Below are 15,609 nucleotides of genomic sequence, written 5' to 3'. Positions count from 1 at the left end.
TTGAATTCAGATTTGACCATCCGATGTGACAGGGATTCAAACCCGGGTCCCCAGAACGTTATCTGGGGTTGGGCGGGTTGGTGGGTGGTGGGTCCCTCTGGATTAACAGACCAGCGATAATACTCGGCCACCGCCTTCCCTGTAAACCGCAAATGGCTGGTCTGCAGGTACAGCTATTGGTTAGGAAGCTGAAAGGAGTGATAGCCTCTACTGCAAAGAGGGATGGAGTATAAATGTTGTTATCTTTTGCTTTGACTGTCCAGGAATTTGTCAGGTGACGCTAAAGTATTGTGTATGTACTTGGTCACCTTACATGAGGAGAAGTGTTCTTGTGTCGGAGGAAGCTCAGAGAATGATCGCTTGGCTGATTTTTGGGGTGAGGTGCCTGTTTTATGAGGAAAGACTAAGCAGATAGAACTATGGAGGTTAGAAGAAGGACAATTGTTGAAATAGGCTTGACCAGGTGGATGTTTCCCCTCGAAGCGGAGATTGGGACTGGGCCGAGGGTGGGGGTTGGGGACCGCAGTTTGAAGACCTAAAGGGATTTGCAACGAGGGAGGTGGAACAGCTTCATAGAATCCCTACAGTGCAGAAAGAGGCCATTCAGCCTGCACGAACCCTTCGAAGACCATCCCGCCCAGAGCTCCATCCCTCTAACCCCATATTTACCATGGCCACCCACCTAACCTACACATCCCTGAACACTTTGGGGCAATTTAGCACGGCCAGTCCACCCTAACCTGCACATCTTTGAGCTGTGTGAGGAAACTCCACACAGGCAGTTGCCCGAAGGTGGCGTTGAACCTGGGTCCCTCGCGCCGTGAGGCAGCAGTGCCAACCACCGAGCCACTGTGCCACCCCTGACCGCGGGAAATGTCGGTCTTTGCAATTCTCTTCTCCAGCCAGTAGTGGGCGCTGGCTCGCTGTATACCTTCGAGGCTGGGTTAGGCAGAAGTTCGAGGTGTTGGGAGGTCTCCCGGCAGTGTGAGGAGGAAGGTGGAATTGGACCAGCCGTGATCTTATTGACTGGCAGAGTGGGCTCAAGGGGCTGAATGGCCTCCGCTATCTCTCGCAATGTTTTGATGCTGAGGTGAAGATTCCCTGAGAGTATAAAATGTCCGTATTGTTCCCTGCTCTTGTTAGATTGGCTTCACAGGATGTGGAATGAACCCTGCTCGATCCTTTGGACCTGCTGTCATCACTGGCAACTTCCGAGACCACTGGGTAAGTTGCTGGATGTTACACCAACAGTCAATGCAGTCGAGTATGGGCCTGGCTTCTAGACCGGCCTCAACAGTTGCATCCCTTGGCCCTGAGGCAGGAGCAGCCCCCGCTCGGTTGGCACCGCATCCACAAACATCCCCTCTGTCCGTCCGAGCCCCCCACCACCTCCTCCTCACCACCGATGCTCAGCAGCAGCAGTGTTTACTATCTACCAAATGCATTGCGCAAATTCACCAAAGATCCTCAGGCATCACCTTCCCAACCCGCCAGCACTTCCGTCCAGAAGGACAAGGGCAGCAGGTTAAAGGACAGTGAACGCTGGGTCACAAAACAGTGACGTTCCCACCCCCCAAGGACAGTCACAGTGTCTCCCTGCTCATGCTTTCCAATTCAGATTGGCCGCAGTGTTTCTCGACCTGGCCACTAGAGGGAGATCATAATCCAAACGGAGAGAATCCACATTCACATGTAACCACAGTCTGCACACACTCACACTTACATTTACACACTCACACGCTTACACTTACATTTACACACACACATACCTGTAAACTCACACTTACATATACACACACACCTACACACTCACACTTACATTTGTACACACACACACTAACACACTCATTCACTTACACACACACACTTGCATTTACACACACTCACACATACTTACACACTCACACACTCACACACCCACACTCACTCATATTTACTCACTCACAATTTTCACACACACACTTTCACTCAAACACTTACAATCACACTTATATTTACATACTCACATTTGCACAGTCACTTACATTTACACACTTGCTCACAATCACTCGTCTGTACACACACATTTACACACTCATGCTTATTTTTACACACACATTTATAATCACACATTCACATTTACGCACACATATTTATACATTCACACTTATACACATTTACACATACTTTATATTTATGCACTGACAGTCATACATATTTACAGACACTGTCATACCATTTACACACTCACAGTAACATTTACACACTGACACATGCACAGATACACAGTCTCGTACATTTACACACACTTACACTTAAAGTTACACACATCCTTACACTCTCACATATTTACATATTTACACACACAACATTACACGACACATATACACACACTGTCTCAGAGCCACACACATACACTCTTGATGCACACACACACACACGTGCTGACAGACACACAGAAACATACAGCTGCTCATAACTACACTAGGACTCACAAACACAAGCTTATCGACACGCTCATAATCCTGGACATTCACAACCACGCACTCTCACACTCACAGTCACACACTCTCTCACACTCACAGTTACACACTGTCACACCTACAGTCACACACACTCTCACACTCACTGTCACACACTCTCTCACACTCACTGTCACACATACTCTCACACTCACAGTCACACACACTCTCACACTCAGTCGGACCCACTCACACTTACAGTCACACACTCTCTCACACTCACAGTTACACACTGTCACACCTACAGTCACACACACTCTCACACTCACTGTCACACACTCTCTCACACTCACTGTCACACATACTCTCACACTCACAGTCACACACACTCTCACACTCAGTCAGACCCACTCACACTTACAGTCACACACTCTCTCACACTCACTGTCACACTGTCACACTCACTGTCACACATACTCTCACACTCACAGTCACTCACACTCTTACACTCACAGTCACACTCACTGTCACACTGTCGTACTCACAGTCACACATACTCTCACACTCACAGTCACACAGACTCTCACACTCACAGTCACACACTCACACTCACTGTCACACTCACACTCACTGTCACACATACTGTCACACTCACAGTCACACACACTCTCACACTCATGTACACACCCCGACTCAGTGCCCATTAGTTTCCCACTGGTGGCCCATGTCAGCGTTGACCCTATCGCCCCCGAAGCCACCAACTCCACAAACTCCCATCGCCTCTCCTTATGGTCTCACGTCTCCTGGGACTGCCCCCCACCCCTCCCCGCGGTTTCACCCCCCCCCCCCCCGCCCCCCCGACTCACTTCTGCCTGTCTGATTGCTTTTGCCTCCAGCTGTACTGGGTGGGTCCCATCATCGGAGGTGTGGCTGCTGCCTTTGTCTATGACTTTGTGCTCACCTCGCGGCCCGGGGACCTGTCTGAGCGACTGAAGGTGCTCACCAACGGCCAGATCGAGGACTACAATGTGGAGACGGAGGAGGACAGTGCTCAAATGGAGATGAAGCCGAAATAAGACGTGAGAGAGAGAGAGAAAAGAGTGGGGGAAGAGAGGCAACTGCTGACGGTGGGGACGACAAACAAGACTCGTGGGGGGTTCGTGGGGGAGGGTGTGTGGGCCGGGGCGGGTATAGCGTGGGTTTCTCTCTCCTCTCTGCGGATGTTGGCTCAGGAAGATGGACAAATTGTAGACACAGATCCAGAAAGACTGATTCCCCCCCCGCTCCCCTTTTAACACCCAGAGCAGGAAATCTTGCTGATGGAGAGATGCATGGCCTTCCTTTGGGATAGGCATCTAGGCCCAGCTCTGAAGGAACGTCAACATGAACTCTCTGTCCCCGGATACCGTGCGTCTCTCCCAAGCTTGCTTCCGAACTGCTTCACCCTCGTTGGTTTGCGTTGAGGTGGGCGTGGTGGAGGTGATTCTGTGTGCCTCCCTAGTCTTCAGGCCTACCTCCTCCCTTAATTCGGCTGCTGTTGGCCTTCTTTGCCCTGTAACTCTCTGACCCCCGAGACCCTCGTCCCTCACCGTTTCCCTAGTTCGGAGAGTCAGTACAGAAACGATGGGCCAAATGAGCTGCTTCACGGCCCAAACCATACCACGGCCTCAGCCACAGATGTGCTGCCAAAGGTTGGCCATTGGCCTAAAGGAAAGACTCTTCGGCAGCTAACCTCCGCCCGGCAAACCCTAAAATCAATAACCCCCACCAAAGGCGGAAGAATCTCTTTCGTTTTTAGCTTGAGGGGTGAACAGGACATCAGGTGGGGTGAGGTCGGGGAATCTGTCACTGCCTGTCGTTCAGAATGGTGGCTATTGGGCATCGTCCATCCAGGCAGAGATCACTGCCCGCGACCCCCCCCCCCCCCCATCAGATAACGGCGCCTCTGGCAGTGCAGCATTCCCTTGGCGCTCTGTGCCCCTGTTGCGGGCGAACGTGCCCAAGTCTCTGCGCAATGGGGGCTCGACCTCGCGACCTTCCCATCCAGAGGTCAAGGTGCTGCTCCCCCCCACAAGCCAAGGCGGTGACCTCTGACCTTCCAACTTCCGGGACAGCGGTGGATTGGTCAGGGCCGCGCCCCAATTTTCCTGACTTGTGCCCAACACGGGGATGGGCGGCACTATCACAGGAGGCCAGTCGGCCTGTCACCGTCCTTCATGCTAGCCCCTGCCACATCTTCTGGAACCTTCTATCGACTTCCCTCTCGAAAGCTCCTGAGGGCCCACCTTGCACCAGGCTTTCTGGCAGTGCTTCCCAGGTGAAAGCATTAGACATATGAGCAGAGAATAGGCCATTCGGCCCATCCAGCCTGCTCTGCCATTCAATGAGATCTGAGAGTCCTCAATTCCACCTTCCTGCCTTTTCCCCATAATCCGTGATTCCCTTCCTGATTAAACATCTGTCCATCTCAGCCTTGAACAGATTCAATGCCTCAGCCTCGAGAGGCCCTCTGCCATGAAGAATTCCACAGAGTCACCACCTCTCTGAGAGAAGAAATTCCTCCTCGTCTCCATCTTAAATGTGCGTGACTTCCTGCTCTGAGATTACACCTACTGCTTCCCGACTCTCCCACAAGAGGTATCACCCATTCCACATCCACTCCATTAAATCCTCCAAAAAAAGTGCTGTCCGTTTCATGAAGGCCGCCTCTCATTCTTCAAAACTCCAGCAAGTACAGGCCCAATCTACTCGACTTTTCCTCAGAGAACAGTCCCTCCATAGTTGGGACCAGCTGAGTGAGCCCTCTCTGGGCCGCCTCCAATGCCCATGTACCTTTCCTTAGATACGAGGCCCATACTGTTTACGGTATCCCAGCAATCAACACAACGCTGGCCTCATACTCTGCAGTCATCCCTTGACAAGGTTGCCCACTTCCTAACTGGTCGATTGACATCATCCTCTGTGGAAGAGGTGAGGGGGGTCGTTCTGTAAGCGTAGGCCCCAGCCCCAGATCTGCTGGGGACCCTCAAAGCCCTCACTGTCAAGCTACAGTTCCCTCAAACTCCATTTTCCTTTCATTTCCACCCCCAACGTTCCCTAGCGCGCGGCTAACTGCTTGCGAAAGCTGAAGTGTGTTCTGGAAACGGGTTCGGAACGCCAATGGGGGCGTACGGAGGTGTCAGCCCTGCACCAAAGCATTGTACTGCTTGTGAAAGTATGGTTCAAATGCAGGAAGCAAATGCGCACAGTAAGATCCCAGAACCAGGGATGATCAGTTTTCGAGACGTCGCTCGAGAGATAAGTACTGATCAGAGAACATTGGGACATCTGGCTACTCCTCTTCTTCCAGGCAGGACTTTCCACATCCCGCTGTGCGGGTTTTTAAAATTATTCATTAATGGGCCGAGGGCGTCACTGTCCAGGCAGCACTTACTGTCCATCCCTAATTGCCCAGAAGCGCATTTGAGAGTCAACCACATTGCTGTGGGTCTGGAGTCACACGTAGGCCAGACCAGGTAAAGATGGCAGAGATAATAAAGTGTGAAGCTGGATGAACACAGCAGGCCAAGCAGCATCTCAGGAGCACAAAAGCTGACGTTTCAGGCCTAGACCCTTCTTCAGAAAAGGGGGAGGGGGAGAGGGTTCTGGAATAAATAGGGAGGGGGGGAGGCGGATTGAAGATGGAGAGAGGAGAAGTGTAGTGGGAGACAGATCCCCTGGGGTTTGTCCAGAGGGAGGAGGGTCAGGTTGGGCATCCCTTAAAGAGGTAAGGATGGCAGTTTCCTTCCCTAAAGGACATGAGTGAACCAGATGGGTTTTCCCCCCAACAATTGGCAATGGATTCACGGTCATCGTTACATTAGGTTGTTAATTCCCGATCTGTTTCCTTGATTGGATTTAAATTCCACCATTCTCCATGTTGGGATTCGAACCTGTGTCCCCGGGGTGTTAGCTGGGTGTCTGGATTAGCAGACCCGCGGTAATACCACCAGGCCACCTTCTGGCAATGGAGCCTGCACTTGGGTTCGGGCTTGAACCAACACACCCTTCAGACTTGGCAATGGGTGAGGGTCAAACACTGAGCTACAGGCCCTGCTAACTCCACACCCACCAACCCTACACCCCCGCAGCCCCCCCACCGCACCCCCTCCCCCCGCAGGCCTAACCCCTCACACAGGCCCTGCCACACCCCCTCGTCCCCGCAGGCCTAACCCCTCACACAGGCCCTGCCACACCCCCTCCCTCCGCAGGCCTAACCCCTCACACAGGCCCTGCCACACCCCCTCCCCCCCGCAGGCCTAATCCCTCACACAGGCCCTGCCACACCCCCTCCCCCTGCAGGCCTAATCCCTCACACAGGCCCTGCCACACCCCCTCCCCCTGCAGGCCTAATCCCTCACACAGGCCCTGCCACACCCCCTCCCCCTGCAGGCCTAACCCCTCACACAGGCCCTGCCACACCCCCTCCCCCTGCAGGCATGATCCCTCACACAGGCCCTGCCACACCCACTCACCCCTGCAGGCCTAACCCCTCACACAGGCCCTGCCACACCCCCTCGCCACTGCAGGCCTAACCTCTCACACAGGCCCTGCCACACCCCCCCCCCCCCCACCCCCACTAACACTAACCTCTCACACAGGCCCCGCCACCACTGTTCACTAGCTTCATGTATTTAGGTTTGATTTATGTAGAAAGATTGAGCAGGTTAGGCCTGTACACTCTGAAGTTTAGAAAAATCCGAGGAGATCGAACTGAGGTGTATAAGATGGCGAATGGGTTTGAGAAAGTAGACGTAGAGAGGATGGTTCCCCATGTGGGACAATCTGGAACGAGAGTCATATCTTCAGGATAAGGGGTGACAGATTGAAAACAGCGATGTGGAGGAATCACTGCTCTGAAAGGGTCATCAGTCTGTGGAATTCACTCCCCCAGGGTGTGGTGGATGCTGGAACGTTGAGGTAAATTGAAGGAGGAGATAGATTTTTAGTTAGGATTGGGGTTGGAGAGTTGTGGAGAGCGGGCAGGAAAGTGGCTAAGGTGGGATCAGCCATGATCGTATTAAATGGTGGAGCAGGCTCGAGGGCCTGAATGGTCTCCAACTGCTCCTGGTGCTTGTGTATTCGCTAGAGTTTAGAAGGATGAGAAGGATCTGACTGAAATGTATAAACAGCTAGCAGATACAGGGAGGATGTGCCCAATCCATGGGTGGGCAGCCTGGAACCAGGGCCCATGTCTCAGGATTTGGGACAGACCATTAGGACTGAGATGAGGAAAGATTTCGTCGCTCGGACAGTAGTGATCCTGTAGAATTCCCTACCTTGCGAAAGCAAGTCAGTGAATGTTGTCAAGAAAGAGATGGATTTGAAAGAGGAGGAAGCAAGGAAATGGTATTGGGATGAAAGGTCAAACATGACCACGGTACAGCAGGCGTGGAGGACTGAAGGGCCTGCTGCAAGTTTTGACATTTAGCCATGCTACATCACACCTTTCTGGGCCTTCAAGGGCTGAAGTGGGATTTGAAGTCAGACCCTTTGGCTCAGAGGAAGGGACATTACCAACCATGCCATGAGCCTTCCTCTGGGTGGTAACTGATCCCTGCCAGAAAAGAGTGTAAATGAGAACTCTAACTGAGGGGTACGTTTATGGGGTTGGGGCGGGGGCGCGCAATATGGCCCAACATTGCAGGCCAAGCGGACTCGCTGACTCAGCATTCTAGAACATTCTTCTATTTTTCCAAAGGCAGAGAGTTGTCACTCGGAGTGCGCCGCCTGAGAGGGGCAAACAGACCTGAGAATCATTCCCGGGAAGGGCGAATGTTCCACGAGGGAAGGAATTTGTGGGACTGCGAGGGGAATGGTGGCAGGGGATTGGGGCTCGGGTCACTCTCTCCAAGCACAAGCGGAGGCCGATCAGCCCATCTAGTCAATGCTGCATCCACCAGAAGCAGCACCTCACTGGGTACGATGGGCTGAACGGCCTTATCCATAATTCCAACTCCACAGCGATGGCGGAGAGAGAGAGATATCAGCTAATTTCACACATCAGCTGGCCATCCTTGACATTATGTAGAGGGCACACTCCATTTTTATTGTCCCCAACCCGGAATAATTGTACTGTCCCACCTCATCGTAAGGAGGTCTTTGTGCTTGAGGGATCGGCTGGGGACGACTAGGGGTGTGGGGGCGTGAGAGGAAGGGGTGAAGGATGGTGTGGGGTGCAGTGTGGGAGTATGATGGTAGGCCCACAGACTACAACATGGTAATCTAGGCCTCAGGCTTCCCTCCTTTAGCCTTCAGTTCCAGAGACTGTCGGACACAGTTCCTGGAAACTATTCCCTGCAAACCTCTATCTTTCTGTCTCTGACTCTCTCAAAACTGTGAGGCCAGACTTTCAGTCACCGATAGCTTTCATATTCTGAGCAAAAATGGGGTCAGAAAATAGTGATGACTGAAAGATTGGTCACTGAGGGAGTTAGGCCCACAGCTTCAGTGAGGGGTATATTCCTGTTGAAATGAAGGTAAAGCTTATGTTTAAAGTCTGAACATAGTGCATGAATATTGCAATTAAAAATACCAAGCTTTCATTTCAGTTCCCTCTGTGTATTGTTCCCTCCATTATATAGATAATATTTATTGGAATAATTCACATATCTTTTTATTGTTATTCAAATAAACATCCATGTACAATTGTGTGTGACTGTTTACATTTGAGTTGGTACTGACTTAGAGTCAGTAACAGCGTGGGATGAGATCCTTCGGCCCACTGTGTCTGTACTAGTCAACAAGTATCAATCAATTTGAAATAACCAGGTGTGGGGCTGGATGAACACAGCAGGCCGAGGAGCATCTCAGGAGCAGAAAAGCTGACGTTTCGGGCCTAGACCCTTTCTGAAGAAGGACCTGGGCCCGAAACGTCAGCCTCCCTGCTCCTCTGATGCTGCTCGGCCTGCTGTGTTCATCCAGCTCTACGCCTTGTTATCTCAGATTCTCCAGCATCTGCAGCTCCTATTATCTCTCATTCAATTTGAATTCCATTTTCCAGCCTCGTCATTGCAAGTGCTCGTCTAAATACTTTTTAAAAGCCTTGAGGCTTGGTCCTCGTCAGATTCTGAGCAATGTGGGTTGCGGGAGGAGGGGGGGGAGGTGTGTGATAGATTCAGTGTTCAGCTAGGTCCCTCTTGACGTGGTAACTATTTAGCCGCAGCTAATTAAAGGGAAGGTGAAACTCTAAGCAGTGGCGAGTTCCCGATAGATGCTCTTCATCACCAGTGACTTGCTGTGTTTCTGTAACGTTCTGTAGAATCATGGCATCCCACAGCACAGAAGGTCCATCAAGTCTGGGAAAAAGAGACAGAAGTTGCTGGGAAAGCTCAGCAGGCCTGGCAGCATCTGTGTGGGGATAAAAAACAGTTAACGTTTCGGGTCCGACGACTCTCCCTCAGAACTGAGGAAGTTCTGCCAGTTCCGAGGAAGGGTTACCGGGCCCGAAACGTTAACACTGTTTTCTCCATCACAGATGCTGCCAGACCTGCTGAGCTTTTCCAGCAACTTCTGTCTTTGTTCCTGATTTACAGCATCTGCAGTTCTTTCGGGTGCATCAAGTCTGTCCCACCTAAAGTACGCTACTGCCTACACTGATCTTCAACTCCACTTTCCTTCCAGCCTCTTGCACATTTCTCTCCTCATCCTTTATTCTTTACTGGGGTGTGGGTGTCTTTGGCACGTCCCCCATTTGTCGCCCTTTCAACTCAGTGCTTACTGTGACCATTGGCTGGCTCAGTGGTTAGCACTGTGCCAGGGGCCTGGCTTCGATCTCACTCTCAGGCAACTGTCTGTGTGGAGTTTGCACATTCTACCCGTGTCTGAGATAATGGGAACTGCAGATGCTGGAGAATCCAAGATAATAAAATGTGAGGCTGGATGAACACAGCAGGCCAAGCAGCATCTCAGGAGCACGAAAGCTGACGTTTCGGGCCCAGACCCTTCATCAGGAAAAAGGGTGGCGTCTGCGCGGGTTCCCTCCGGGTGCTCCGGTTTCCTCCCACAATCCAAAGATGTGCAGGTTAGGGTGGATTGGCTGTGCTAAATAACCAGTAGTTTGCAGGCTAGGGGAATTAGCCGTGGAAAATGCAGGATTACGTGGGGGTGTGGAGGGGTTGGTGTGGGTTTGATGGGCTGAATGGCCCGCTCCCACACTGCAGTAACTCTATGATTCGTGGGTAGTCAAGAGTCAACCACACTGCTGTGTGTCTGGAGCCAGAACTGGCAAAGGGATATCGTGAACCAGATGGGGTGTTTTTACAATAATTGCTTCAGTACAACAGCAACAATGACCTGGGTGGGATTTGAACCTGGGTCTGCTGGGCATTAGCTTGGCCCCCCTAGATCACCAGTCATGTAGTTTTACAGCAGAGTCCCTTCTGTTGCCATCCCATTTTGCAGCACTTGGCCTCCAGCCAGGAGCATTCAGAACTTAGAAAGGGTCCCTGAGCCCGAAACGTTACCTCTGCTTTCTCTCCACGCTGCCAGGCCTGCTGCATTTCTCCGGCAATTTCAGGTTCAACAGAGTAAGACGCGGAGAGGTTGTTTCTCCTGGTGGGAGAGTCCAGGACCAGACAGTGCAATCTGAGTCTGTTCAAGACGGCGATGAGGAGGAATTTCTCCTCTCAGACGGGAGTGAATCTGTGACGTTCTGTATCTCAGAGGGGGCTGTCAAGGGTCGGTCACTGAGTGGGTCCAAGGCTGAGACAGGCAGGTGTTTAGTCAGGAAGGGAATCAAGGAGTATGGGGAAAAGGCAGGAAAGCAGAGTTGAGGACGATCAGATCTCATCGAATGGTGGATGGGCCGAATGGCCTATTTTTAGTCAGGAAGGGAATCAGGGGTTACAGGGGAAAGGCAGGAAAGAGGAGTGGAGGGTTTGCAGATCTCACTGAATGGCTGAGCAGACTCAATGGGCTGAATAGCCCGCCTCTTCTCCTGTTTCTAATGGCCTTATGTTTCAGCCCCTCCCTATCTCTGCTAGCCCCTCAAAGCTCCAGGACCTCTGCATCTGGAATACCCTGGGTTTTAATCACTTTGCGATCGGTGGCCATGCCTTGAGCACCATGTTTGGGCAAAAAAGCTCGTGACTATCTGCCCTTTGACCTCACTTCCTTCGTAAAAGGTTGTCCTTAAAATGAAACCCTTTGGCCGAGCTTTGGGTCACCTGACCCAGTAGCTCCTCAAGTGACTCCAGGGGCCTGAGTACCTCCTTGGGGAGTGATACCTGCTTGAAGGTGCCATTGAACTACAAGTTGTTGTTGCCATATTCCTCTGGAAGTTATTTGCATCACAGATGTGCTCAACCGGTCCCCACGTCTGCCTGCAACTCACCGTTCCTGAGGAAAATGTGTTGGGAATGTTGATGAGTCGGGCAGAAGGGACAGGATTCATTCCCTTGATAATGAGCTCTGGTGGACTGTCATCAGGGGCCGCTGCAATATGAGGCGACAGCCTGCAGATGGCAGTATTACTCCACATTCCCAGGCACTTCACTGTCTCTGGTCCTGGACATAATTGCTACTTTAAGGCCACTGCTGGAGCAGAGAAGACTGGAGTTACTTGGAATCCTAGACTCTGTAGGAATTGTCCAGGAAGTTTAGGATTCCGATGGGAGAAGCCTTTGCTCCTGGAGCAGTCTGAAAGATCCCATCAAAATCAGAGAATTGAAGCTGGGAAAGGTCACAGGATTAAAACCTGGTCGAATTTCTCGGTCACTATACATCTCACTGACCCCTAACTCACCACTGATACGACCACCACCCCCACCACCTCCCACCCCATTAACAGCTACTACACTGTTCCCCAACAGCTCACTCCCTCTGGGCCCAGAACACCCACATTCACCCCCTACCCACTCTGACCACAACCCAAGCCCTAACTTGATTCTACCCCCAGGCCCTGACACCCAAGCTCCTGTTCCCAGGTCATGGACCCCTCCTCAACCACCACACATACACTCCCCACCCGTGTAGGTGGAAGACGTAGGAGCAGGAGTAGGTCATTCAGCCCCTCGGACCTGCTCTGCCATTCGATGCATTGTGGCTGAGCTCATCTCAGCCTCAACTCCACACCCAGTGCTCTCTCCATTACCCTTCAACCCATTACTCATCAAAAATCTGTTTAAGTCCGCCTTCAAATGGAAGTGGCGGTGAGGCTGGCCAGTGTGGGATGGTAGGGGTGAGCTCCTGGGGGTGCTGGAATGACACGGTGCCTCAGTGGTTAACACTGCAGCCTCACAGTGCCGGGGACCCGGGTTTGATTCCAGCCTCGGGCGAGTGTCTGTGTGAAGTTTGCACGTTCTCCCCGTGTCTGCGCGTATGGTCTTCATTTCCTCCTACAGCCCAAAGATGTGCAGGTTGGGGGGGGGTGTTGGCTGCGCTAACCTACTTGTAAAGCCCAGGGATGTGCAGGCTAGTTTGGTTAGCCATGGGGAATTCAAGGTTACAGGGGAAGGGTGGGGGGGGGTGATGTGGGTCTGGGTGAGATGCTCTCTGGACGGTCAGTGTGGGCCTGATGGGCCGAATGGCCTGCTTCCATACTGTAGGGAGTCGATGATTCAGTTTAACAAATATCTGACCATCCAGCACACCCTGGCGTAGTGAACTGCACCAGAATCATCACACTTTGAGAGAAAGTGCTTCTCCTCAGTTTGGAAGATTTGTTGACGTTGGTCACAAGGTAGAAGACCTGCGGTGCTGTTAGGGAGGGAATTCCAGGATTTTGACCTGGCATCAGCGAAGGAACAGCGATATAATTCCAAGTCAGGATGGTGAATGGTTTGGAGGGGAACTTGCAGTGGCTGGTGTGCCCATGTATCTGCTGCCCTTCTCCTTCTGGATGGAAGTGCTCGTGGGTTTGGAAGGTGCGGAGAAAGATGGGGTGACCATTTGCTCCGTCTCCAGCTTGGATACGCAGGGTCGGGTCAAAACGGAGGGGGTTGATTGATGATGTGACGGACATCCGCGCCTAGGCAGCTGAGCTGTCACACTGATAATGGGAGCTGCAGATGCTGAAGAATCCGAGATAACAAAGTGTGGAGCTGGATGAACACAGCAGGCCAAGCAGCATCACAAGCTGTCACAGCTGCCTTTGTTATGGACCCTGTAACCTGGTCAAAGACCATGGAGTGCTTGGGAGACCCAGAGCTGGGGACGACAGCTGGGAGCTTAGACCAAAGCTGGGGATCAAATGCTGGAGAAACTCAGCGGACCAGGCCCTGCCCGCGCGGAGAGAGGGAGAGGGACTGTTCAGGCTCAGCGGACCAGGCAAGGCCCGCGCGGAGAGAGGGAGAGGGACTGTTCAGGCTCAGCGGGCCAGGCAAGGCCCGCGCGGAGAGAGGGAGGGGGACTGTTCAGGCTCAGCGGACCAGGCAAGGCCCGCGCGGAGAGAGGGAGAGGGACTGTTCAGGCTCAGCGGACCAGGCAAGGCCCGCGCGGAGAGAGGGAGGGGGACTGTTCAGGCTCAGCAGACCAGGCAAGGCCCGCGCGGAGAGAGGGAGGGGGACTGTTCAGGCTCAGTGGACCAGGCAAGGCCCGCGCGGAGAGAGGGAGGGGGACTGTTCAAGCTCAGCGGACCAGGCAAGGCCCGCGCGGAGAGAGGGAAAGGGAGTGTACAGACTTTAGCCTGATAATCAAGATGATGAAGTAGACATGCTCAATGAGATGGTTTCAAATCTTCTCAAGAACTTCAGACGGTAATGACGTTCCAGTCATAGGGATTGAGCCAGGTGAGCCTGGCGTTTACCCTGACTCCCCCAGGGTACAGGTTCACTTGAAGCTCTTCTCCTTCCCCATCAGGACATTTCACAAGAATGCAAACACAACGGTAACAGCACCATGTCACATGGTTGGGTAACAGGTTTCAGAAAGGGAAGTTGTGGGGTAATGCAGAGAGAGGTTCTTGCATCGTGGAGGGGAGAAACCCTTGGAAGGGGAGGGGGTATCTCTGGACCAAGGGGCTTGTGAGATGAGGAATTATACAAACGACACTTGGTACACATCATCATAGGAAGTGATACAATGTCACAGGAACATATAGACACTGGCAGCAGACAGGAGGGAGAGGGTATAGGGACTGGCAGCAGACAGGAGGGAGAGGGTATATGGACTGGGAGCAGACAGGAGGGAGAGTGTATATGGACTGGGAGCAGACAGGAGGGAGAGGGTATAGGGGCTGGGAGCAGACAGGAGGGAGAGGGTATAGGGGCTGGGAGCAGACAGGAGGGAGAGGGTATAGGGGCTGGGAGCAGACAGGAGGGAGAGTGTATAAGGACTGGGAGCAGACAGGAGGGAGAGTGTATATGGACTGGGAGCAGACAGGAGGGAGAGGGTATAAGGACTGGGAGCAGACAGGAGGGAGAGGGTATAGGGACTGGGAGCAGACAGGAGCGAGAGTGTATATGGACTGGGAGCAGACAGGAGGGAGAGGGTATAGGGGCTGGGAGCAGACAGGAGGGAGAGTGTATAAGGACTGGGAGCAGACAGGAGGGAGAAGGTATAGGGGCTGGGAGCAGACAGGAGCGAGAGTGTATATGGACTGGGATCAGACAGGAGGGAGAGTGTATATGGACTGGGAGCAGACAGGAGGGAGAGGGTATAAGGACTGGGAGCAGACAGGAGGGAGAGGGTATAGGGACTGGGAGCAGACAGGAGCGAGAGTGTATATGGACTGGGAGCAGACAGGAGGGAGAGTGTATAAGGATTGGGAGCAGACAGGAGGGAGAGTGTATGTGGACTCGGAGCAGACAGGAGGGAGAGGGTATAGGGACTGGGAGCAGACAGGAAGGAGGGTGTAGGGACTGGGAGCAGACAGGAGGGAGAGGATATAGGGACTGGGAGCATACAGGAGGGAGAGGGTATAAGGACTGGGAGCAGACAGGAGGGAGAGTGTATAAGGACTGGGATCAGACAGGAGGGAGAGGGTATAGGGACTGGGATCAGACAGGAAGGAGGGTGCATATGGACTGGGAGCAGACAGGAGGGAGAGTGTATAAGGACTGGGAGCAGACAGGAGGGAGAGGATCTTGATTGGCGCAGGCTTGGAGGGCCAAAGTGCCTGTTCCTGTGCTGTAGGTTTCTTTGTTTCTTCGGAGAGAGTATGGGGACTGGGAGCAGACAGGAGGGAGAG

At 52.7% G+C, this 15,609-nt stretch overlaps 1 protein-coding gene across 1 annotated transcript in view; it reads left to right on the top strand.

Moving 5' to 3' along the window:
• LOC125462950 (aquaporin FA-CHIP-like) overlaps nucleotides 1-7,052 on the top strand; it is a 39,179-nt gene extending 32,127 nt beyond the window's left edge. The window contains exons 3-4 of the mRNA XM_059640313.1: nucleotides 1,144-1,224; nucleotides 3,338-7,052. Of these exons, the coding sequence (XP_059496296.1) occupies nucleotides 1,144-1,224; nucleotides 3,338-3,517 (261 nt within the window). The 3' untranslated portion in view covers nucleotides 3,518-7,052. The remainder of the gene's footprint in view (nucleotides 1-1,143; nucleotides 1,225-3,337) is intronic.
• Nucleotides 7,053-15,609: the final 8,557 nt, after the last annotated feature.

This window comes from Stegostoma tigrinum, chromosome 2 (assembly GCF_030684315.1).
Source record: "Stegostoma tigrinum isolate sSteTig4 chromosome 2, sSteTig4.hap1, whole genome shotgun sequence".
Classification (NCBI taxonomy): Eukaryota; Metazoa; Chordata; class Chondrichthyes; order Orectolobiformes; family Stegostomatidae; genus Stegostoma; species Stegostoma tigrinum.
The sequence above is the reverse complement of the archived record's forward strand: the minus strand, read 5'-3'. Positions and strand labels throughout refer to the sequence as shown.